Raw genomic sequence first — 23,528 nt, forward strand, 5'->3', positions numbered from 1 at the left:
TCCCCCTTAAATTTTAAGGTGGAAGGAGATACAGTCACCTTCTCCTTTGAAATGAGAAGTGGCCGTGAACACAACACTCCTGATAAAGCTATGTGGGGCTTTGCTTGCACAGTTCGCGCTCAGGTACTTGAATCTAACCACTGCTGTGGACATAATGTACTTTTTCCTGTCTGCCTTGGTTACATACATCATATTTGCCCTGGAAACAGGGCACAATATGAGCTACTGTTTCATCCATCTCTTCCATTTGACAGTAGTAGACTACTAATAGAAGTAGTAGTTATATGGAATAAAACTAGCTGGGACCTAAAATCAATACAGCACCACAGAGAGAATCCCTTGCTTCAAAGCCTGGAGAGATGATCTGCCTCCAGCATCTTTCCAGAGGTGAGGAAGACTTGAACACCTGATAGAAGTAAGCAGTTGGATTCTGGGCTTTAAGAGGAGCAGGATCAGATTATTTTCATTCTGTTCCCAGAGGCTCTTCTTGCTAGTCTAGATCTGTCTCTGCTTAATTACTTGTGTTATACTCTGTGTTTAGGTTTAATCTACTCCTTTTAGCAGTGCCAGTTACTTTTCTCCAGGAGTCTATTTAAATAAATTCTTCTCCTACCTAGGAAAAGAGAAAGAGAGAGTAGTAGGACTTCTACTAACCCCTCTAGTTGCCTGATTTGTAAAAGGTATTTTAGACTTGGAGGTTGCTTGCATCGAGATTCTCTAAAGTGGAGTTATCTGCTAGCATGTAAGCTCCAAGGGCAGTCATCTTTATCTTCTTCTCTGCTTTATCTCAGGCACCTAGAACAGTGGCTGGTATTACAGTAGGCACTTGGTAAATTATTTATTGAATGAATTCAGCATCTTCGTTCGAGCTCAGGATGGAGGTGACAAAATAGTGAGTTATACCTGGATAGGTCCAGCGGAGAGGAAGTATCCAAAAAAAATCTTGCATGTGATTCGTGCTATTTCTAATATGAAGACTTATTAGCTGTTCTCTCTCCAGAATTGTGTTGAGACTTCCCTCTGTTGTCATTGAAGTGCCACCATCTACCTAGTCATGGTGTTGGGTGCTGTCTGTGTCCTGTAGCAGTGATGCTTGGGCTGCTCTGTAAGCCCCTGTGCTTGGGGACAGTGCAGGGTGCTACGGCACATGTGAGGCGCTGGGCCGTGTAACTGACCAGTGCGGTTTGCCCCTGTCTGCATTGTAGGAATCCTCGGAGGATGTGTCGGGAGGCTTACCTTTTCTGGTAGACCTGGCTTTAGGTCTATCTGTGTTAGCTTGTTCCATGTTAAGAATCCTATACAACGGACCAGAAATTACCAAAGAAGAAGAAGCCTGTCAGGAGCTCTTGCGGTCTAAACTTTTACAAAGGTAACCAAAGGGCTCAAATTGGAGGAATTTTGCTCACAAAGGAAAAAGGATTTTATGTGGGAAACTGCTTTTCTGTTTCCCAGCTGATCATGCCTCTGTCAGTCCTGGGAGTATTCTCATTGTGTCTAAGAAATAATATAAAAATGCCACCAAAGTGCCTCGTGGCCCTTACTTTACTACATTTGAAATTACAGGCTTGAATTGCATAAGCTTTTCTCCAACCCAGATATTGTATAATTAAAGGATCCCCAAAAGGATGGGAAGATGGACAATAAAGCAAACATAGCAAAACGTTTATTGTAGAATCTTGGCTGTGGGTATGTGAGTGTTAACCATGTCATTCTTGCCACTTTTCTATAATATTTTAAAGTTTTCACACAGTAAAATGCCGAGGAGGAGCTAGAGTCCCATAGATGTGGTTTCATATTACACTCATCATTTTTCTCTAGCCTCTGGAGAAGGTTTGGTGAATAAATACTTAAGATGTAATGCGATCCTTCGTATATTTGATATATCTGCAAACTTTTAAGTAGCTTTCCAGACAGAAGAGGAAGTAAAGAATCTCTTTTCTTCATGTTCAGGTGCCAGTGGCAGGTGGAGGCCAATGGCGTGATCTCCCCTGCCCTTACTCCAAGCCCTTCTCCACTGCCTCTGACCATCGAGGAAGACAGAGAATTCACTTACCCCTCTGATGTCCTTGTGCCTCCCGTGGGAAACTACTTTGACCTGCCCCGGATCAGGCTGCCTCCAGGAATCATGATAAAGCTCAGGGAAATTTCTGGGCGTGCTAGACCTCAATTTAGACCAAGTATAAAGTATGTTGCTATTTAGCATTCTATTTTCCCAATGAAAAAAAATGTTCTAACAAGTGAAGGGGATAGGTTTCTTGTATCTAGCCCATGGACCTTTTAATTTTACATTTCCTTATAATGACTGTTAACCAAGTACTCTGGGGAGTACCCCCAGGTGGTATTCCAGGCCAGCGGGTTTCAAAGTGTGGGCCTCCAGTCAGCAGCATTAGTATCACCTGAGAACTTGTTCGTTCTTGGGCCCCATTTCACACCTTCCGAACTAGAACCTCTGAAGATGGGGCCAGGTAGTCTGTGTGTTTTGACAAATTTTCCATATGATTCTGATGCATTGCTAACATTTGACAAATTCTAGGTTTTTCTCAAATTCTAGGTTTTGACCTTTGCTGAAGGTAATCATCAACTTTGGTTTCCACAGAGTCTAGAGATATTTCTTTGTTTTGATGCATAGAGACATGGTGACAGTCTTTAATCTAGAATGTGAGGTCTTGCAGTTATAAATGTCTTTGTGGTATTCTTGCTTAAAGTCAAGTTGATTTTTTTAGGCCTCTGCTCTGCCTTCTGAAGCAAGATTGGCCATTTCAGAGAGAAAAATTTAAAGAATAGATGAAATTTAATGTGAAAAAATGAAGATGCACCACTGTTTTCAGCACAACATCCATGCACACAAAATGCCACAAGCCATAATACTGCATAAAATTAATTGGCAAATAAATGACGCCAAAGATCTTTTATGAGACTTAAGCTTATGCCAGCTCTAATATAACTCAGGCTCAAAATATACAAATCATAGGAAATGAAGTCTCTTTAGTTTTGATTTGCAGTTTCATCAGCCAATGTCAGTTTTATCAGTTTAATGCAATAAATTATTGCCAACTTATTGTGAAAGCCATCATTATTGTTCATGCCTTTTATTGTAATAAAGAACATGTGGTAAATACTTAACATACTTAAATCTAAAACCTGTGTTCTTCCATCCATAAAATACAGTGTTGGTGAGTTGAGAACATGGCATATGCCTGACTAGTTTCCTTTATAATCATAGAGAAGTAATTCAGCCAGATGTGATGGAGGAAATGGTGGTATCATGTGTTATTAAGCACTTGAACTTGGTTGATGCACTGCAGTCCCTAATAAATTTCCAGTATCAAGAGGAACATGCTGAGGAATATGATTTGTTGTGTAAAATCATGGGAGAGACATTTAAGAAGCTCAATGCCATGGAGAGACAGCTTCAGGTCAGTAAAAGTGAAAACATTTAGATGTCTCTTATAACTGTTGGAAATAACTTCTTTCCTAGAAATGTAATGTTTTAATCACTTTTAATGTTTTAAAAGTGATTTGAATTTTAAAAAAGACTATTGCAACTAAAACTTCTGAATTTAGGTTGCATTTGTTTTTATATTGCATCTAGTTTCACATTATTTTATATTTTAATATGTCAGAGCGTTGCAGAATTGGAACAGAAATGGCAAAGTGAGGTGGATGATGCCATACAGGGGAAACTGGAGAACAACATGCCTTTCTTCTATGACTACCATTTTAATGAGGTCAGCAAGTCATATGACTTATCACTGGGGTATTGCTATTTATAGTGTATAGTGTGTGTAGAGATAAAATAATGTCACTTCTTAATTGTTGCATACCTCAAAACATACCTATTATTTAAAAAGGGTTAAATACAGTTGGTAAAATTGACATGTCAATAATATAAAAAATAGTTACTCATTAAGTTGTTTAACTAATACTTTATAAAGTATTTATCATTATCAAATTCTGCTTTCAAGTCTTAAAATACAAATAAAAGGCTAAGTTACAAGTACCGAATAAATCCCCAAATGTAGTCAATGCCCCCCCCCGCCCTTTTTTTTTTTTTTGCTTCTTAGGGCCGCACCCAAGGCAATATGAAAGTTCCCAGGCTAGGGATCGAATCAGAGATACACCTGCCAGCCTTCGCCACAGCCATAGCCACAGCAGTGCGGGATCCGAGCCGCATCTGTGATCTACACCCCAACTCATGGCAACACCGGATCCTGGACCATTCGTTTCTGCTGTGACGGGAACTCCCAGTTAATGCCATTTTTAATCATTAAAATATCAAATAATAACTTAGAAATGTGCTTCTGGCGTAGAAATATAAACCAAAGGTGGTGGGTTTTTTCCCCTGAACTTTTCTGTTCTCTTTAATATGTACAGTAAAACTCAGTTTTTGCAGATCCTGCATACCATCTTTTCTTGATTTTTCCTTCTTTAGAACAAAATGAAAGAACTAGAACTTTTGTGTTCAATGAAGGAAGTCTCCTTTGATGGAAATGATCTTGAAAACATGGTCCTATCTCTGAGGTTAGTGATGTTAGTAACTATGTAAAGCTCACTTATCTCTTGATACTCAAAACAAAATGTGAAGATCTTGTCTTTTAGCAGATTGTTTTTTAAAATGTTGTGCATTCACTAAATATTTCAGAATTGGAACTCATTTGGTAATTTGGAAATTTTGATGTTAACCTTCAGAAGTTAGCATATAGGCACTTAAAACTAGGCCAAAAGAACTAAAACCAGCCCCAGTTTTTAGCACTGCTCATCTCGGATGGGGAAGACAGGCAGTATTTATCGTGTTGCTTTTGCTTAGTTTCCCCTCTATCTTCTCACATCCTTTGTAATTAAAACAGTTTGGTTTTGGTAAACTAGAGAACGACTAAGTGCATATCAGTCTTTCTTTGTAGGGAGAAGTTCCTACAAGAAGTGAATTCTCTTATTCAGAAACCCTCACACCCACTGGCTAAAACAAAGACATTGGTGAAGAGTTTAATGAACCGAGCTGAGCTGTTGCTGCACGTCACCATTGCTGCTCAGTCTGGTCTCACAAGAAGCATCTCGGGGACCCCTGCAGAAACCCCAGGTACTGCTGACAGCCAGCCCTGGAGGGCTTTCTGCTAGTCTGTTCATAAAACGTACATCAGCTACTTAAAAAAAAAAATCGCTCTTCTGTACTCATAGAAAAGAAAAATAAGGAAAGTTTAGCCTTTTTTATTTTAGCTTTTACTTTTTCCAGCCAAGAAATAATTTTCATTGAATTCATGTAATGTTTTGTGAGTCATCTGAACATTAGGGATGCCTCCTTGCCTGCCTTGTTCAGTTTTTGGGGGGAGCATCTAAGGAACCCAAAAACATGTCATCTTTTTTAAACCAGTGCCTCTTATTTTTATTTTCATTGTTTATTAAAATATAGTTGATTTATAATATGCCAATTTCTGCTGTGCAGCAAAGTGACTCAGTCATACACGTTTATACATTCCCTTTCTTATATCATCCCCCATCATGGTCTGTCCCAAGAGACCAGATAGAGTTCCATGTGCTGTACAGTAGAACCTCACTGCTTATTCATTCTAAATGTAATGGTTTGCATCTCCCAACCCCAAACTTCCAGTCCATCCCCCTCCTCCCCCATCTTGGCAACCACAAGTCTGTTCTCTATGTCTGTGAGTCCGTTTTTGTTTTGTAGATAGGTTCATTTTAGTGCCCCTTTTATTTTTAATGGCTTGTCTTGTCATTTTCACAGTAACATACAATTAGTCAATATTGTGAATCTTGTGATGTATCATATTTTCCTCTACTTGAAGCTGAGTTTGCATTTCATATTTAGTAATTTTGTGGCACTGTCTAGGATGAATTTCCACTATTAATTTTTTTTCCTGGTCACAGGGTAATTGTTAGTCTGAAATGCATTTCTCAGGGAAATCAAGGAGACCTCTTAGTGAAGCCAGTTCTACAACACTGGTCAGAGCCCTGAGAGCAAGTGTTAATTATCTTGAGAGAACAAGCCATAAACATGCTTTTAAAATGAAAGAAGAACTCCATGTTATCTATCCTCATTACTCAGTGGACACTATGGAGCAAGTGAACTGGTTTTCATCCCAGCTGATTGCCAGGGCACTTTTCACTTAGGAGGGAAGTCTAGGACGACTCTGTCTAGGAAGTCTAGGTCAGATTTCTGACCCCAGTAATAGGGTCCACCCCTCTGAGAACATCAAGAAAGTGAGCCAGGGGTGTAGTATGATCATAGCCAAGCTGGTCTGCTACACTACATCCCTGGCTGCATTAGCCTGTGTTCGTTAAAGGTCCCATAAGATACTTAACCACTCAGTAAGCTTGGGGATGCTTTCAAAGAGGCTCTTGGCATCAGAGATGATGAACCAATAGTTTCCTAGAGACAACATCTTCAAAAATGGTAATCTTTTATTTTATTTGTTTTTGTTTTTAGGGCCGCACCTGCAGCATATGGAGGTTCCCATGCTAGGGGTTGAATCAGAGCTACAGCTGCCAGCCTACACCACAGCCACAGCAATGCCAGATCCTTAACCCACTGAGCAAGGCCAGGGATCGAACCTGCATCCTCGTGGATACTAGTCGGATTCATTTCCTCTGAGCCATGGCAGGAACTCCCACAAATTATAATTTTTTTTAGATGGAAGCTGTCTAACCATTCTTAAGACAGATTCAAAATGACTTTGGCTTTCTTAACATCTCTTTTTTTTTTTTTTTAGCTGATCTTCACATGTAGAAGATCTTTGTCTTATTCCATTAAAGTGTTCTTTTATAAAACGACTATTTCCCTGGATAGGAGTATATATCTTATAGGAAGGGCCAGATTCCAGCTCAAGTGTGATATTTACTCAACTATGATCAAAGCAGGGATATCACCAAATGGCAGTAAGTCACCCAAATGAATCAGGATTAAAGGCCATCTCTGAAAAAAATGGATCTGGATTTATTTAAGATTTTTTGCTTCCAGAAAGTTCTGTATCTTCTTTGCTTTTCAGAATCCTTATATTAAAGTTAACATTGATAGTTTATGAAATTAAATGAGTTTTTAGCCTTTCTTTGGAAACCCAATTTAATAAAGAGTTTAGTATTTCAAACTAAAGGAAGTTTTAACCTCAATATTCTATATTTGAAGTTTGTTTATTTATTCTTCCATTTTTTTGTTTGTTTCTTTTTCTTTTTAGGGCCAGACCCGAGGCATATGGAAGTTCCCAAACTAGGGGCGAATTGGAGCTGCAGCTGCTGGCCTACACCACAGCCACCACAGCAATGCCAGAGCCAAGCCACATCTATGACCTATACCACAGCTCACAGCAACACTGGATCCTTAACCTGTGATCAGGGTCAGGGATTGAACCCTCATCTTCATGGATCCTACTCTGGTTCATTACTGCTGAGTCACAATGGGAACTTCTGATGTTTTAAACCTTAATATTCAAAGTTTTAGAAAATTGACCTGCAGTTCCTTTTGAGGCTCAGTGGATTAAGAACCCAACGTAGTCTCCATAAGGATATGGGTTCAATCCCTAGCCTTGCTGACTAGGTTAAGGATCTTGCCTTGCCACAAGCTGCAGTGCAGGTCGCAGATGCAGCTTGGATGTGGCATTGCCCTGGCTTGGTGTAGTCCAACAGCTGTAGCTCCAATTCGACTCCTAGCCTGGGAACTTCCATATACCTCAAGTGTGGCCTTATTTAAAAAAAAATTTTTTTTTTTTTTACCTAAAATTATCTGTGTGCTAAGCTAGATAGTTTAGGGGTTGATGTCATGGAAAGTGAAGATTCTCTTAGTTGGGTAGTTACTTTTCGGTATTGCTGTCATCCTGACAAATAAGGTAGCAGATATGTCCAACCTTTGTCTTCCTTTCTGTTCCAGCTTGTAAATCAGCCTCTGAAACAAAGGTGATATCTCATGCCGTGCGGCAGCCTGTTTTTCTTCGTAGCATGTCAGCTCCTTCTGACCTGGAAATGATTGGTAATGAAGATTTGGAATTTACTAGAGCAAATCAGAGGTAAATGGCTAATGGCCAAGGTTGGATTCCCACACACAGGCTGAACGCATCCATCACAGCACACTCCCTGAGTGGTTTCTTATTTTGCTATAGGCGGCGCCACGTGACCAGCCACCGCAGCAGCTCCTTTACGCTCCTGCAGTCATTGGCTATCGAGGACAGCCGGGACAAGCCCACCTACAGTGTCCTGCTGGGACAGCTCTTTGCTTTCATCGGCACCAACCCTGACCAAGCTGTAAGTCATGTTTTGCAACTACAGATGAAACAGCATGGGGGTCGTGTGACAGCGGGAGTCAGGGGTACTTCTTTCTCATGCATTTCAGGTGTCCAGCAGCAGCTTTCTTTTGGCCGCACAGACAAGGTGGCGGCGGGGAAACACTCGCAAGCAGGCCCTGGTGCACATGCGGGAGTTGCTGACGGCTGCTGTGCGAGTCGGGGGAGTGACTCATCTTGTGGGTCCAGTGACTATGGTCCTGCAAGGAGGACCCAGGTCAGTGGTTTCTGTTAGTTTATACTGTCCTGTCTGGAATGGGCCAAAGCCATTCCAAAGAGTCTTCTTGGGGCCAAATCATAGATGGTGGTATTTTTCCTAAAATAATGTATTTTTATAAAACTGGTGCATGGTTTAATAAGTTCAGCACATATAACAGAAAGTAAAAGTTCTCTTTACTCAAAATCGCCCTTCCTAAATTCCACTCTGTTCATTAAGAGCTTGTTTTATCAATCACACACACAAATAGCTATTTCATTCTCTTTGTACACTTAAGTGTGTATGTGTATGTTTTTTTAACAAAACTCAGTTCAGATTATATTATATATGCCTTACTGTAATCAGTTGTTTTCCTCAATTTATCTTGCATAGCTCTATCTTTTCATGTTAATATATATAGATCTGCTTTATAGCTCTAAAGGACTTCATGGACCTCCTTTGTATGGATGGCTTTATGTTATTTAACTCATCCCATACTGATGGACACATAGGTTCATTCATTCCCTCTTTCTCTTTTTCACACTCTCTCTTTCCTTTCTTCCATCCTTCCTTTCTTCCTTTCTGTTTTGTTTAGCTTTTGCATTAATAATAGTGCTATAGTCAACCTCCTTATACCTGTATCTTTTGTATATTTTTGTGCTTATTTTTACTGAATCCTATTTCTAAAAATATAATTATAGATGCTAACTTTGAAGAAGGGTTTATAACTTTACTTGGGAGGAGTTTTTCTATACTAGTTCCCTGCTAGTTTTCAAAGATAGTCAGATAGAAAAGGCATTCTCTACTAGTACTGGACTGGAACTACTGGAGACTGCCTGTCCCTCGTGACAACTCTGAGGAATTCTGGCCCAAAAGCAGAGGGCAATGGCTGGAGGAAAATGTGTTAACTCAGAGATAACGTGAATACCTTGAGAAATTTCTGTGTCAGTCAGGAGAGGCCAGCTTATTCTTTGGAAACAAACAACTCCAAAATCTCAGTGATTTCAAAAGCATAATTTTAGTTCTTGCCCATGTCTATTGTAGGTCCATCTTGGCTCATGATAATTAGAAAAAGCTAGGACAGAGGAGGAGACCACCGTCTTGAAAGGGGGCTGTCAGGCCCCGTGTCAGAGCTCTGGCTCACTGGCCACACTAAATCTCATGCCCACCCAACTGCAGGGGAGACCAGAAGGCCTAAGGAGTAACATTAATGACCACCACGGCATACTTCAGAATAAGAATTGTTTTTCTGTGACGTTGGCAACTGTATTCCTTTTTCCTTCATTGCATTACACTTCCCTCATGACATTATTAATGCCACATGCCAGACACCTTTAAAAAAGCAGAAAATCCCAAAGTATAAAATAAAAGTCACCGGTAAACCCAGTGTCTTAAAATAAAACCTCTTAATGTTTTAGTGTATTTGTTCAGTCTTTAGTCTCACTGTAGCTATCTTCTATAGTATTTTTAGTGCTTGTATAGCCCTGTCTCATATTCCTAAACTTTTTTTTTTTTTTTTTAAGGGCCTTACCTGCAGCATATAGAAGTTCCTGGGCTACAGGTCAAATCAGAGCTGCAGCGGCCGGCCTACACCACAGCCACAGCAATGTGGGATCCAGGCCGTTTCTGCGACCTATACCACAGCTCATAGCAGTGCCAGATCGTTAACCCACTGAGCGAGGGTGGGGATCTAACCCATATCCTCATGTAGACTAGTCAGGTTCTTAACCCCTTGAGCCACAATGAGTACTCCACATTCCTGAGCCTTTTTAAAGCCAGTTTCCTATTTTTAAAACTTAGCTTTTATTTATTTATTTTTGCTATTATAAACAATATTGTTATTTATCTTTGTAGATAAATCTGATAGTTCCGATTTTCAACTAGTATTAATTGCTATACAACCTATTCCAGTTTGTGTTTTAACATCGGCAAAGTCTTATTTCCCAACCAGATTCTCATGTTCTGCTAATAATTGGAGTATGAACTTGAAAAGAATACTTTGCTAATCTCTTTGTGTCTTGGTTTTCTCATTAGTATTTGCATTTACAGTATTCAGGGGATCTTGTAGGCATGTCTCAAATAAATGGTTTCATTATTAAATAAGTTTGGGAAATGTTGCTCAGTAATACAAAGGACTTAAACCTTAAGGCTCTGTGTAGTCCTGGAGTGGGAAACCCTGCTTACCTTTACCAAACCTAGGAGTTCCCCAGACTTCCTCCTGAGTGTGGGCCCTGTCCTTGAGGCGCACTCAGAAATCCTGCCCAACAGCCTTCTGGGGTCCTGCAGTTTGGGAAACACTCATCTCCCCAAGATTCCTCTGGATGAATCCAGAACTGGATGCTCTTGGGTTTCTCAGAAGAACGCACCTGCTCTTGTATTCACTATTCTTGACATAGTTCAGGAAGCCTGAGCTTTGGTTCTGTTTCCTAGAATTGAAGAACTAACTTGTGGTGGGATGGTCGAGCAAGTCCAGGAAGCCTTTGGCGAGACCATGACCTCTGTTGTGTCTTTGTGCGCTCGCTACCCTATTGCGTGTGCAAATAGCATTGGGCTCTTGTGTACCATACCTTACACCAGGTAAGTGAGGAAATGCTTTTTATTGTATATAAATTGTATATTGTATAAATGCTTTTTATTGTATATAAATTGTATATTGTATGTAAATTACCACAATGTAATTGATTAAACAAATATTTTTAATTTATAAAATTGGATTTTTGGGTTTTGATTATCCAGTGACACTATCACTTGATTAAATGAGCTTATCTTCTGACAGGAGTGACTACAGTCACTGACAGAGCTACTGTGTAAATTCCTTATTGTTGAGTTCCTACATGATCAGAAGAGGATCCCCATTAGAGATTATGTTGCATTGTCAAAATGGAGAGGATCAAAGTAAAGGAAAAGGTCTCATGGAAGTTAAATACTGGGCAAAATTTTTTGCATATGCACACTTATTTCTTAGTTACTAGATTAATAGTTTGAAGATGTCAAGCGTTCATGAAGTCATTCTTTCAGTTAATTCCCCTTATGATAAAATATGTAATTTTTTTCTCTTATGTAACCTGCTGTTGATTCCATGGATTTTTTACTTTGCTGTTCTGTATGAACTAACCAGAACTTAAAGTTCATTATTTATGAAGGAAATCCTCATTCTAAAAAATTTCTGTCTTCAGCGATACATGGTGGTATCCTAAGTTGCGGACAGAGAACTATACTGGCATGTTTTATGCCCCTTTGATAACCTGACTTTTAAGTGAGAGGTGCCTAACGGCAGCTCAGTTACATTTCTTTTGTTTAACCCTTTGTGCCTGGCCCAGGAGTGAAGAGAAGTGCCTGGTACGCAGTGGCCTTGTTCAGCTCATGGATCGACTGTGTAGCTTGAGCAGTCAGACCGAGTCCAGCTCCAGTGAGAAACAAACCAAGAAGCAGAAGGTGGCCACCATGGCCTGGGCAGCCTTCCAGGTGCTTGCCAACCGCTGCGTCGAATGGGAAAAAGAAGAAGGTAGGAAGCAGGGTTCCTTTCTAGAGCTCATTGATTTCTTCCGTGGATGTTTGTTTATTAAGTATCCGTGCCGGATAGGGGAAAGAAAAGCTATATTAAACCACATAATGAGCTTGGCTTGATCAGTTATGATTTCACGGGAGCCTCTCCATCAGCACAGTTCTATGAAAATGTACCACTACACTGTGACGTTAAACAATATCCTAACCTGGAGGACATTATGCTAAAGTGAAAGCTAGACACAGAAAGACAAATACTGCAATGATCTCACTTCTATGTGGAGTCTAAAAAAGCCAAACTCATAGGAACAGAGAGTAGAACAGTGGTTGCCAGGGCTAGGGGGCAGGAGAAAATGGGGAGATGTCGGTCTAAGGGACAAACTTTCAGTTAAAAGATGAATAAGTTTTGGAGGTCCAATGTGCAGCATTGTGATTATTATACACTGGAAAGTGGCTGAGAGAGTAAACCTTATCTTCTCACCATCCCCCCACCAAACACACTCACAGAAAGGTAACCATGTGAGATGATGGATGTATTAACTAACTTGATTGTGGTAATCATTTCATAATGTATATACATATTAAATTGTCACATTGTATACATTAAAAAATTCCTGTTGGGCATTCCCATTGTGGCTCAGTGGTAATGATCCCAGCTAGTATCTATAAAAGATGCTATGGCCTCACTCAGTGGGTTAAAGGATCTGACATTGCCTAAAGCTGCAGTGTAGCCCGAAAATGAGGCTCAGATCTGGCGTTGCCATGGCTGTGATGTAGGCCAGCAGCTGTAGCTCCGAATTGACCCCTAGCCTGGGAACCTCCATGCTGTGGGTGCGGCCCTAAAAAGACAAGAAAAAAAATTCTTGTTATACAATCTGAATATATACAATTTTTATTTGCTAATTATACCTCAGCAAAGCTGAGTGGGGTGGGGAGGAGCGAGAACCATCTGAAGGAGTAGAGTAGCCTCAGGAAACTGAGAACATCTTTCATTTCCTTTTTGTCAGCACTGCTAATAGTGTCCAAATAAATATTTTTATGTTGATTTTTCAGTTGCACTTTTTTTATCAGTTGCACTTTTGAAGTGCTATTTCCAAATTATATTTTCAGTCACCAGTCCAATTTAAAAAGTAACTCGGAATTCTCTGGTGGCCTAGCAATGACAGTGCTGGCCAAGAATGACAAAAAAAAAAAAAAAAAAAAGAATGTCTTTGCCCAACATTGAATCTTTTTCAAGTTATGATTACCTTCTTTATATGCAGTTGTTATCTAGTAAGGAGCTATCAATTGGATGGCTAATGAGATACTGAGCAGTTTAAAGAGAAATTGGGTAAGGGAAGGGCTTTAATGCAGATCCACCATGCCCTCCTGGGGTTTTCACAGTGCTTTGTGTTTCTTGAACTCTGCAGGTGGCTCCACAGAAGCTGTGCACTCAGGTCTGGCCCGTCAGGTGTCCAGCCTTCTCACTAACCATCTTGCCCGAGCGACTGAATGCTGTGGCAACCAGGCTGCTGGGAACGATGCTCTCCAGGATGTCTTAAGCCTCCTCAATGATCTCTCAAGGTATGGAAGGCCCAGCTGGAGCTGGAGCGGTGGGGTGGCTTTTCCTCTTAAGTGGTTGGGGTTCCTTTGGGTGGCAGTTGTCTTTAGAAACATCTAAATTCTAGGCCATTGTGACGTGCTCCTGCCTAAGAGCTTATTAGTAGAGACTAAAGTCCATGAAAAATAACGTTTAGTTCCAAAGTGCAAAAATCATTTAGATGGGAGTTCCTGTCGTGGCTCAGTGGTTAACGAATCTAAGAACCATGAGGTTGCGGGTTCGATCCCTGGCCTTGCTCAGTGGGTTGAGGATCCAGCGTTGCCGTGAGCTGTGGTGTAAGTCGCAGATGTGGCTCGGATCCTGCGTTGCTGTGGATGTGGTGTAGGCTGGCGGCTACAGCTCTGATTGGACCCCTGGCCTGGGAACCTCCATATGCTGTGGAAGCAGCCCAAGAAATGGCAAAAAGACAAAAAAAAAAAAAAATCGTTTAGGTGAATATCTATATCATAAAATAATATATATTATTTGCTTCAGTACTTTGAAGGCAACAGCTGCTAGCCCTTTGAGCCAATACAGTTGCATTCAGTACCCTCAAAATCTTTACCTTCATTATAGCAAGATTAAAGAGTAATCAGCCAAGACCTATAATTAATTTGCTTTCTCACGCTGTGTTTTTAAAAGAAGATCTTCTGTGGAGTTTCATGCATGTGCGAGCTGTGAGGCCCAGAAAAGCTTGTCCACAGAAGGCTGCTTATTCTTTGGTTTCTGTTGAAATGGAACAGATTCAGCTGTGGCAGGTCCCAGACTGTTGAGGCCTGTCCAACACTGTATGAGCTTTTTGGTCTTGAAGCACTCCTTAAAAAGGAATAAAAGACTAAACTAAAAGTCTCCTAGTTTGGGTTTCTAAGTCTTGGTGCTCTGTGAATCTTGCTAAACTATAGGATCTCAAGTAGATAAATATCAGGGATCAGAAAATATTAAAAAAATATTTTTTTAATTTTATTTTTGTCTTTTGTCTTTGTAGGGCCGCACCCGCGGCATATGGAGGTTCCCAGGCTAGGGGTCAAATTGTGCCACAGCCCCAGCAGCACAGGATCTGAGCAGCGTCGGCATATGGAGGTTCCCAGGCTAGGGGTCAAATTGTGCCACAGCCCCAGCAGCACAGGATCTGAGCAGCGTCTGCGACTTACACTACAGCTCACGGCAACGCTGGATCCTTAACCCACTGAGCAAAAAATATTTTAAAACATTATTAATTATGAGCCTTCATCACATGTTTTCAAAAAGCCTTAATTCTCCTTCATAAAAACATCTTACCAAATCTATGTCTTCCTCATGAAATCTGGAGTCACCAGTTTGTTTCACCTCATTTAGGGAAGTCTTGCTTCTGAATTTCTGTAGATCAACATTCTCAGCATTGTACACCTTTTCTTCCTCCTTTTGCAGAAGTCACATAGGCAAAGCCATCCTAAGCCAGCCAGCCTGTGTGTCCAAACTCCTCTCCTTGCTGCTTGACCAACGCCCATCCCCAAAGCTGGTTCTTATCATTCTTCAGCTGTGCCGGGCGGCCCTCCCACTCATGAGCGTAGAAGACTGTGGGAACGTGGAGCTCCCACCCTGGAGCTACTCTGTCCCCTCCCTAAACAGCGAACAAGAGGATCCTAGTGACCCAGCATCCAAGATTGCCTCACTGCTCTTAGCCAAGCTGGCAGATTACGTGGTCCCTGGTGAGTAGCCTCCTGGATGGGAGGGTGGCACTGAGGCACTCGCTTCCTATGTCCAGTCAGAATGAGCTTTGCCCTTTTTACACATGAGCTGTGCTTCCAGTGATAAAAGGGAGACAGAAGGGAGAAGGGACAGAGCAAGAGAGAGGGAGGAAGAGAGGTTCCAAGACCGGTGCTGTCCCTCTACAGGGGAGCTGCACAAACAACATGGCAATTTTTTTGTTTGCTTAAAGGATGTCAGACAGTCCTTTCTCCAACTGCTTCTGAACCGGACACCACATTGACAAAAACCAGTCCCAAGAATTCCTTAAAAGGAGATAAAGATCCTGGAGAAGAGAGCGAAGCAGTGGATGGCAAGCTCTCGATCTTTATCCACAAGCGGGAAGACCAGTCATCCCATGAAGTTCTCCAGCCATTACTAAGGTGATGATTGCACTACCTACATGCCGTCAAGCCCCAGGCCTGTTGCAGGCACTGTGCTGAGTAAGCCTCTTACTGATAGGGACTGTCTCAGCCCTCTTAACACCCCTCAGAGGTAATCAGTTACTGTCATCCCTGTCCTTACACATGGAGAAATGGATGCAGAGCTCAAGTGTAGACACAGGTCTCTGACCAAAGAGCCCAATCTTTTATTTATTTATGTATGTATATATGTATGTATGTCTTTTTAGGGACTCTCCCATGGCCATATGGAAGTTCCTGGGCTAGGGGTTGAATTGGAGCTTCGGCTGCTGGCCTACGCCACAGCCACAGCAATGCCAGATCTGAGCTGAGTCTGCGACTTATGCCGTAGCTCACAGCAATGCCAGATCCTTAACCCAGTGAGTGAAGCCAGGCATCAAACCCACATGCTCATGGATACTAGTTGGGTTTGTTACCACTCAGCCACAACAGGAACTCCTGAAGAGCCCAAGCTTTTAACCACAGTTCAGTACTGTCTCTCCAGACTCAGCAGAGAGTGAAAGCCCTATTGGGAACATATCATTTGTGTCCTATGAAGAGTCTCTAGTGTGACCTGGGCTTTGAGAAGAAATAATGCAGCTTGGTTTTCAGTTATTGGCATCCTTGAGCCATCAGTAAATTTAGGGATACCATTGACTGTTAGGTGAAGAAATAATAAACTTTTTTAAAGTTTTAATTAATTAAAGGATGAATGGCATGATTGCTTAATAAGGAAGTAAAAATAGAATTATTGTTCAATGATTACAAACCTACAGGGCCCTATTAGTGGGATCCAGGACAATGGGAATGCCTGTCGGGGGAGCACAGGGAATTTAGAAGAGACACAGATGGAAGAGTCCTCTCTTCACATAAATGATGAGTGACAGTATCATCCTCCTCATTGAGCCCCTTGTCTGCCATCGTGGCAGCTGAAAGCACTAATGGCCCGTGGGTATCAACTAAGCAGGGTCAGAACAAGTCAGCATTCAGATGAAGAAATTTCCAAGAAACATTCCTGGGCACTGTGAAATGTCATAGTACAAATTTTTGTGTGTGTATGTGTGTCTTTTTAGGGCCGCACCCACGGCATATGGAGGTTCCCAGGCTGGGGTCTAATCAGAGCTGTAGCCGCTGGTCTACGCCAGAGCCACAGCAATGCCAGATCCAAGCTTCGTCTTCGGCCTACACCACAACTCACAGCAACACCAGATCCCTCACCCACTGAGTGAGGCCAGGGGTCGAACCTGGAACCTCATGGTTCCTGGTCGGATTCGTTTCTGATACACCATGATGGGAACTCCATAGCACAGATTTGATGAAAGATATTTTGGGAGTCAGGTTTAGGAGTCAGGGGCAGCTGAACTATTAGGAAGAAGAAAGGAAGAGGGAGTTCCCTTCGTGGCTCAGTGGTTAATGAACCTGACTAGGATCCATGAGGATGTGGGTCCCCCCTGGCCTCACTCAGTGGGTTAAAGGATCTGGCGTTGCTGTGTGCTGTGGTGTAGGTCACAGATGTGGCTTGGATCCTGCATTGCTGTGGCTGTGCTGTAGGCCGGCAGCTGTAGCTCCAAGTCAGCTACTAGCCTGGGAACCTCTGTATGCTGTGGGTGTGGCCCCAAAAAGCAAAAAAAAAAACAAAAAACAAAAAAAAAAGGAAAGAAGGGAAGAGCCAGTTATTTCAAGGCACCAATCCAGGCTGTTAAAATCCCCTCACTTTGGGGTTTAGATCACTTACTGAGGCCTCCTATGTACCTGGCTTTCTCTGTGTTTTAGGTTCAGCTTATCACTTTGTTCAGCTCTTTAGTTTGAGTGTCATTTTCATGTAGGTTTCTTTTTCTTTTTTTTTTTCTTTTTAGGGCCACGCCCGCGACATATGGAGGTTCCCAGGCTAGGGGGTCTAATGGGAACTATAGCTGCCAGCCTACACCAGAGCCACAGCAATGCCAGATCCAAGCTGCGTCTGTGACCTACACCACAGCAACGCCGGATCCTTAACCCACTGAGTAAGGCCAGGGAACAAACCCACAACCTCGTGCTTCCTAGTCGGATTTGTTTCCGATGCGCCACAAACTCCCCATGTAGGTTTCTAATTATCATTATAACTCTAAAAACAACTGTTGTTTTATAAAAGTGCTATAATTAAGCAAGTATGAGTCATTTCCTTTTGAAAAATTGAGTCTTACTCTAGATTTTAAAAACCCATTGTAATGGTGGCCTGACTATTACCAGGTTGCCTCAGGGCCTGCAGCCCTGTCTGTGGACCATGCCTGTAAGATTGTTGCCTCTCTCTGCCTTCCATTGCAGTAGCTCAGAAGGACGGCCCTTCCGACTTGGTACTGGCGCCAACATGGAGAAGGTTGTGAAAATGGACCGAGACATGACAAAGGTAACCCCAACATGGAGGAACCTGCTCCAACAAGACCCACATTTGAAAGACACTTGCCATGCTTCAGGTTTCAGGAGAAAAAAAATTTTTTTAATTTGAATTCCCACAAAGAGTCAGGGTGAGAACTTGAAGTTAGTGGTTTAACTGAAGCTGTTTTCAAGAGAACCAGTCAAAATCAGTTTATCACTAAAGTCTAACTTTAAATGAGAACTCTTGGTTTTGACCTAGAAATTTTCTTATCTCTGTTAAGAAAGTTTTATAGCCTAAAAATACTTTAAAAGTGATCAAGGGATGAAAGGTTAAAAGAGTAATAATAGATAATAAGATGTAAAGACAAATAGCCCATAAGAATATAAAAATATGCCCAGGCTCTCATATTACACAATACATAAAGGAATAAAAACAATAGTAACATATCATTTTTACCTGTCAAACTGACCAGTTTAGAAAAGATTAAGGATACTTAATTATTGCCAAGGTGAGGGTCAGTAAGAATTTTCAAGTATCCAGAGACAAGTCTGTTCTTCACAGTTCTGTTGTAAAAAAACAAAGTAGAATCCCAGTACCCATAAATAGGGGTTTGTTAAAGAAATTATATTTATCTAATGAAGTATTATATGACTATGAAAAATATATAGACATGGATATTCGGGATATTTTTATATCTGATTCATGATATCAGTTATCAAAATTCATGTTTGTTTTTTTGTCTTTTTTTTAGGGCCACACCTGCAGCATATGCAGCTTCCCAGGCTAGGGGTCAAATTAGAGCTGCAGCTGTTGGCCTACACCACAGCCACAGCTACACCAGATGCAAGCCACGTCTGCAACCTACACCACAGCTCATGGCAATGCTGGATCCTTAACCCACTGAGCAAGGCCAGGGATCGAACCTGTGTCCTCATGGATGCTAGTCAGATTCATTTCCACTGAGCCATCACAGGAACTCCAAAATTCATGTTTCGATAACTGATAAATCAAAACTCTGTGTAGTGTCATAAATCGTATGTCATAATCTGCGTGAAAAAAAGTCCTAGAGGACCAGCAATCATCTCTGACTGCATTAGGACAAGGGGTGTTTGCGGAGATTTAACTTTGGACATACAAAATTTTAATATTTGAATTTTTAAAAATGAGCCTGGACTGGGGGAAACAGATTTGTTTTTAAGTATAGTGCTGAGAAGAGTAAAATAGAATATTGTGAATGTCTTCAAACTGATCCCCAGGGTGGCTGCTGTGAGGTGATTACAGAAGAGGCTGCAGCTGCTCTGCGAAAAGCAACCAAGTGGGCACAGTCAGGCCTCATCGTCAGTGTCGGGCCACCCGTGGAATCTATCAGCCCAGAGACTGTGAGTGGATTGTCCACAGGTGACAAGAAAAAAACCGCCCAAACCTCCATTTGCAGAGAGAGGAACTCTGAACTTGCCAGGTAAAACTTTTCCCAGGGTAGAAGCTGTCCGAACTCTTCTCACACTCACTTTGTAAAGGGTTTGTTTGGGGTTTTTTGGTTTTGGTTTTTTTTTTTTTGGCCACACCCACGGCATATGGAGGTTCCCAGGCTAGGAGTCAAATCAGAGCTGTTGCTGCCAGCCTATACCACAGCTCATGGCAATGCCAGATCCTTAACCCACTGAGCAAGGCCAGGGATCGAACCTGCATCCTCATGGAGACTAGATAGATTCGTTACTGCTGAGCCACAATGGGAACTCTTGTAAAGGTTTGTTTTGAGGGTTTTAATTTCAGAGCCTTCCCTTGACCTGCTGGAAATGAGGACTGAAGGTTTAAAATACCCATCAGTTGTGGTAGTTGCTCTCAAAGTCAAGTCAGCGGTGACCATTCAGGTGGATCTGAGGTTGTGAGGGACAAATAGGGAGTCCTTCCAGGGCGAGTGGACACCTATAGCCAAAGGATTGTGTTTTTTGAGAAAGGCCACCACCAGGAGCACCAGCTATAATTTTTTTGAGTAGTGTCAGTAAATTCTGTCCCTGCTGCCTTTACTTCTTCCAAACGATACTTGTCACTGTACACAAAGGCATTTTTTTGGCTGTGCGCACAGCATGTGGAAGTTTCTGGGCCAGGGATTCAACCCATGCCACAGCAGTAACCAGAGCTGCTAAAGTGACAACACTAGATCCTTAACCCCCTGCGCCACAGCAGAACTCCAGAAGCTTCTTTCTAGTTGAAGAAAGGATGAATGCATAGTGCCCCCGGGAAGTTTAGGTAAGGTGTCCTGTGCTTGCCAGCCAGAGCCCGATTGCTTATACAATTAAATGTTTGGGGTCCATTGTTTCCAAGGCTTTTTCAGTTACCAGAAGGAATGGGAGTCACCAAAACTCAATTTTTCTCATATAATTAGAAAATGTTTCCATCTGGTGCCAACCCTAGAAGCTACTCCCCTGCCTCCTATACCGTCACTGGGCATTGACCCTGTTCCCTGTTGACACTTGCAGGACTGACCCCGTCCGACCTTTCATCAGTGGGCATGTGGCAAACAGCATGGCTGCAGAAGTGATCGCCCTGCTTCATAGCTTGCTGATGGCACCTGAGTCAAATGCTGCTCAAATATGGACCACAACAGCTGAGAAGGTTGGCACGCCATTCCTGCTTAAATGAGGGGGTACAACAGAAGTTAGCATAGTGTTCTAGCAAGGGACATTTTAATAGAGAGTTCCCAACCTGGCCAAATAGACTTGTTAACTGTATTTCCCTGAGATTGGCCTTGATTTAGTAGTTTCAACTCTGTCAACCTACATCTCCTGTCACTACCAGTCCCGATTTCACAGAAGACAGGCCAGTATTCTCAGGGAAAGAATGGCACTCCTTGTTTCTCCTCCTTGCTTGCATTCGATTGGTACTGATGTTAGGAAATCATGCAGCCTTGGTTTATTGAATTTGTTAAGTGTACTTGCTAAGTCTCCGGGAGGCTGCTGTGTGATTTACACTCCCTGAGTGCTCTGTCAGTAATTCATCTTTATAAGCAATAGTCCAGGTTCCTGAAAACTAGAGTTCAGTAGTCATTTTCCCTTCTCCACTGTCATTTTTCAAGTGTACCCCTTCTGACATGTCCTAAAGGTATTTGGGTGTTGAGCTGTAGGCAGTATGCTGTGATGGTTTTCCTTCAGATACACTTTTGCTTTATTTTAGAGGTTTTAACAACAGGGTTTGATTCTCCCCTCTCTTGAGGTTGTGTATATTCAGCTCTGTCCAATTATATAAGGCAAATAACCTACCTGATAGTTATTGCGTCCCTTCCACATCCAGAGTTCCTTTAGTACAGGGACTCCAGGCATTGTTGTAGACACTTCATCACCCTTAGTATCAAAGCGACCAAAGCTTTAACTCCTACTGCATGGGCTTCTTCTTATATTTAGGTTCTGTCTCGTGCACTGATGTACATTCCACAATTGGGGAAATATGCAGAAAGCATTCTGGAAAATGGCAGCAGTAGTGGCAGAAAACTCGCCAAACTTCAGAGAATTGCCCGCCAGGCTGTTGCTGCACTTTGTGCACTTGGAGGCTTCAAAGAGACAATCAAGATAGGGTCCGAGGTTCAGGTAACCATCCACTGTTTTCCAAAGTCATCACTTTCCCCTGCATATAAGTCCATTGATTAATTGATCTTCTGTGAGATAAGTATCATCTACCTAGTTGAACAAAAATCCTTATTCCTTCAAGCTAAGAAACTCAGGAATTCTAGCCCTCTATGCTATGGATTATTCAGATATTAGTACAATACTATATGATATTAGCTCCTGCGGTATCATTAATATTGGCAATATTTTAGAATTGAAAGTTTGAATTAATTTCATATTGTGATCCCCTGAATATAAGGTTTTAGGACCTATTGTTTTAACTTATATTCAGGGCTTGGTATCTGCATTATGAGAAACAATAACTGCAGTGCCATTAATGACAGCTATAAATTCACTGTTCCCACTTGTCACGTCAGATAATTGCTCACACCATCAGAGCTGGTAGGTAGTGCTAATCCATCTGTGTCTCTAGGTTTTAGGTAGAGGAATATCGGGAAGCATCGGAGTAGTGGCTTCTATCAATGAACAGGAAGGTATAGCTACAGTCAGATTTCCACCCATAGACTGTAGAAAGACATCGCAAGCATCAGACACATTGACTATTCCATTGTCTAGACTTTGTGTTCCAAGATCAGAGGTAAGGTGATTTTTAAATGCATCATAAAATGTCACTGCAAGTGGTAAAGAATACTGTAATGAGTGATATATATGCACATACACAGTACAGAAGTGCAAATACTTGGTATCCTTAAATTTTACTTGTGTATTTACATATCTTACATAATCATTTAATAGTAACATTTGTGTGAAAATTTTTACCTGGGTGACAAAATTCATTTCTTTGATTAGAAATACTCCATAGTATATATTGCATGTTTAATTGTTTTGGTCCAGTTTGCAACTTTCTGTATGATGATTTGATTTTTTTTTTAACTGAAATTTTGAGAATTAACTCCAGATAATAATTACACCCTCATTTCTTATAAACTAACTACTTGAATTTAACTTTTTGCCATGCGCCCCCCCACCACCATCAGGCATTGCCTCTTCATAAACTGTCCATTACTGAGAAGGTAGTGCAGGCAGTCCAGTCCATGTTGCTTCCTCAGGAGGGAAGTCTCTCTATTCATACCTCACTTCCTGCAACAGGAGATGGGTCAGCTCCTGTGATGGCAGTCGTTCGGCTCCTGGCTGAAATAAGAACAAGGTGAGCACCCCCCAAAGATCCCCTAGGTGCTGAGGTAGGTCCTCCCTGGGCCCCCTGCCCTGGGTGTAGTCAGACCACAGCATGAAGTTCATGTCAAGCTGAGTAGCAGAAACTACTCTCTCCAGCTATGCTCACCACAGTTTTTGTTGCATTCCCCAGTTTGTGCTATTTTTATTGCATGCCCCAATTTCTGCCCTTTGAAATTAAGTTTATGTATTTCCCTAAGAAAATAGTTAAAATGTATATGGAACATGTACATAAGGCTCCACTGATAATTGGCTTTGGTAAAAGAACATTGTTCTATTGTGGGAGTTCTTCTGCCACTTGGCCTTTTTTAAGTGGCTTTTTTTAGTACTTCATCAGTACCTATCTGATTCATCACTTTCCAAACTGATCAGAAAACCAGGAAATGCCCACTAGTTTTGGAGCTGGAAAGAAAAACAGTCATTTCCTGCAAATACATTTATTTACCATTAAACAATAACAACAGGAGTTACCATTGTGGCTCAGTGGTTTAAGAGCCCAACATAGTCTCCATGAGGATGCGGGTTTTGATCCCTGGCCTTGCTCAGTGGGTTAAGGACGAGGCATTACCTCAAGCTGCAGCATAAGTCACAGATGTTGACTCAGATCTACCATTGCTATGGCTGTGATATAGGCCTATAGCTGCAGCTCTGATTTGACCCCTAGCCCAGGAACTTCCATATGCTGCACA

The 23,528-nt window shown here is 41.7% G+C and overlaps 1 protein-coding gene across 8 annotated transcripts in view; it reads left to right on the forward strand.

Annotated features, from left to right (window-relative positions):
* The window catches only part of HECTD4 (HECT domain E3 ubiquitin protein ligase 4), a 211,478-nt gene that overhangs the window by 124,186 nt on the left and 63,764 nt on the right, over positions 1-23,528 (forward strand). For all 8 annotated transcript variants that reach the window (XR_014826914.1, XR_014826915.1, XM_005657322.4 and 5 more), the window contains exons 23-43: positions 19-123; positions 1,206-1,369; positions 1,951-2,184; positions 3,224-3,416; positions 3,624-3,728; positions 4,433-4,521; positions 4,902-5,077; positions 7,874-8,009; positions 8,103-8,244; positions 8,333-8,499; positions 10,909-11,055; positions 11,799-11,983; positions 13,392-13,545; positions 14,969-15,249; positions 15,480-15,669; positions 17,992-18,073; positions 19,300-19,502; positions 20,524-20,659; positions 21,445-21,627; positions 22,079-22,243; positions 22,644-22,813. Coding sequence is in view for 6 of the 8 variants with exons in the window: in XM_005657322.4 (XP_005657379.1) it covers positions 19-123; positions 1,206-1,369; positions 1,951-2,184; positions 3,224-3,416; positions 3,624-3,728; positions 4,433-4,521; positions 4,902-5,077; positions 7,874-8,009; positions 8,103-8,244; positions 8,333-8,499; positions 10,909-11,055; positions 11,799-11,983; positions 13,392-13,545; positions 14,969-15,249; positions 15,480-15,669; positions 17,992-18,073; positions 19,300-19,502; positions 20,524-20,659; positions 21,445-21,627; positions 22,079-22,243; positions 22,644-22,813 (3,407 nt within the window). In the remaining 2 variants the exon portion in view is untranslated. The remainder of the gene's footprint in view (positions 1-18; positions 124-1,205; positions 1,370-1,950; positions 2,185-3,223; positions 3,417-3,623; positions 3,729-4,432; positions 4,522-4,901; positions 5,078-7,873; positions 8,010-8,102; positions 8,245-8,332; positions 8,500-10,908; positions 11,056-11,798; positions 11,984-13,391; positions 13,546-14,968; positions 15,250-15,479; positions 15,670-17,991; positions 18,074-19,299; positions 19,503-20,523; positions 20,660-21,444; positions 21,628-22,078; positions 22,244-22,643; positions 22,814-23,528) is intronic.

The sequence above is a fragment of the Sus scrofa genome, chromosome 14 (assembly GCF_054392235.1).
Source record: "Sus scrofa isolate SSC_HxYL_T2T_F1_AM1 chromosome 14, Sscrofa_HxYL_maternal_Yorkshire_Landrace_v2.0, whole genome shotgun sequence".
NCBI classification, from domain to species: domain Eukaryota; kingdom Metazoa; phylum Chordata; class Mammalia; order Artiodactyla; family Suidae; genus Sus; species Sus scrofa.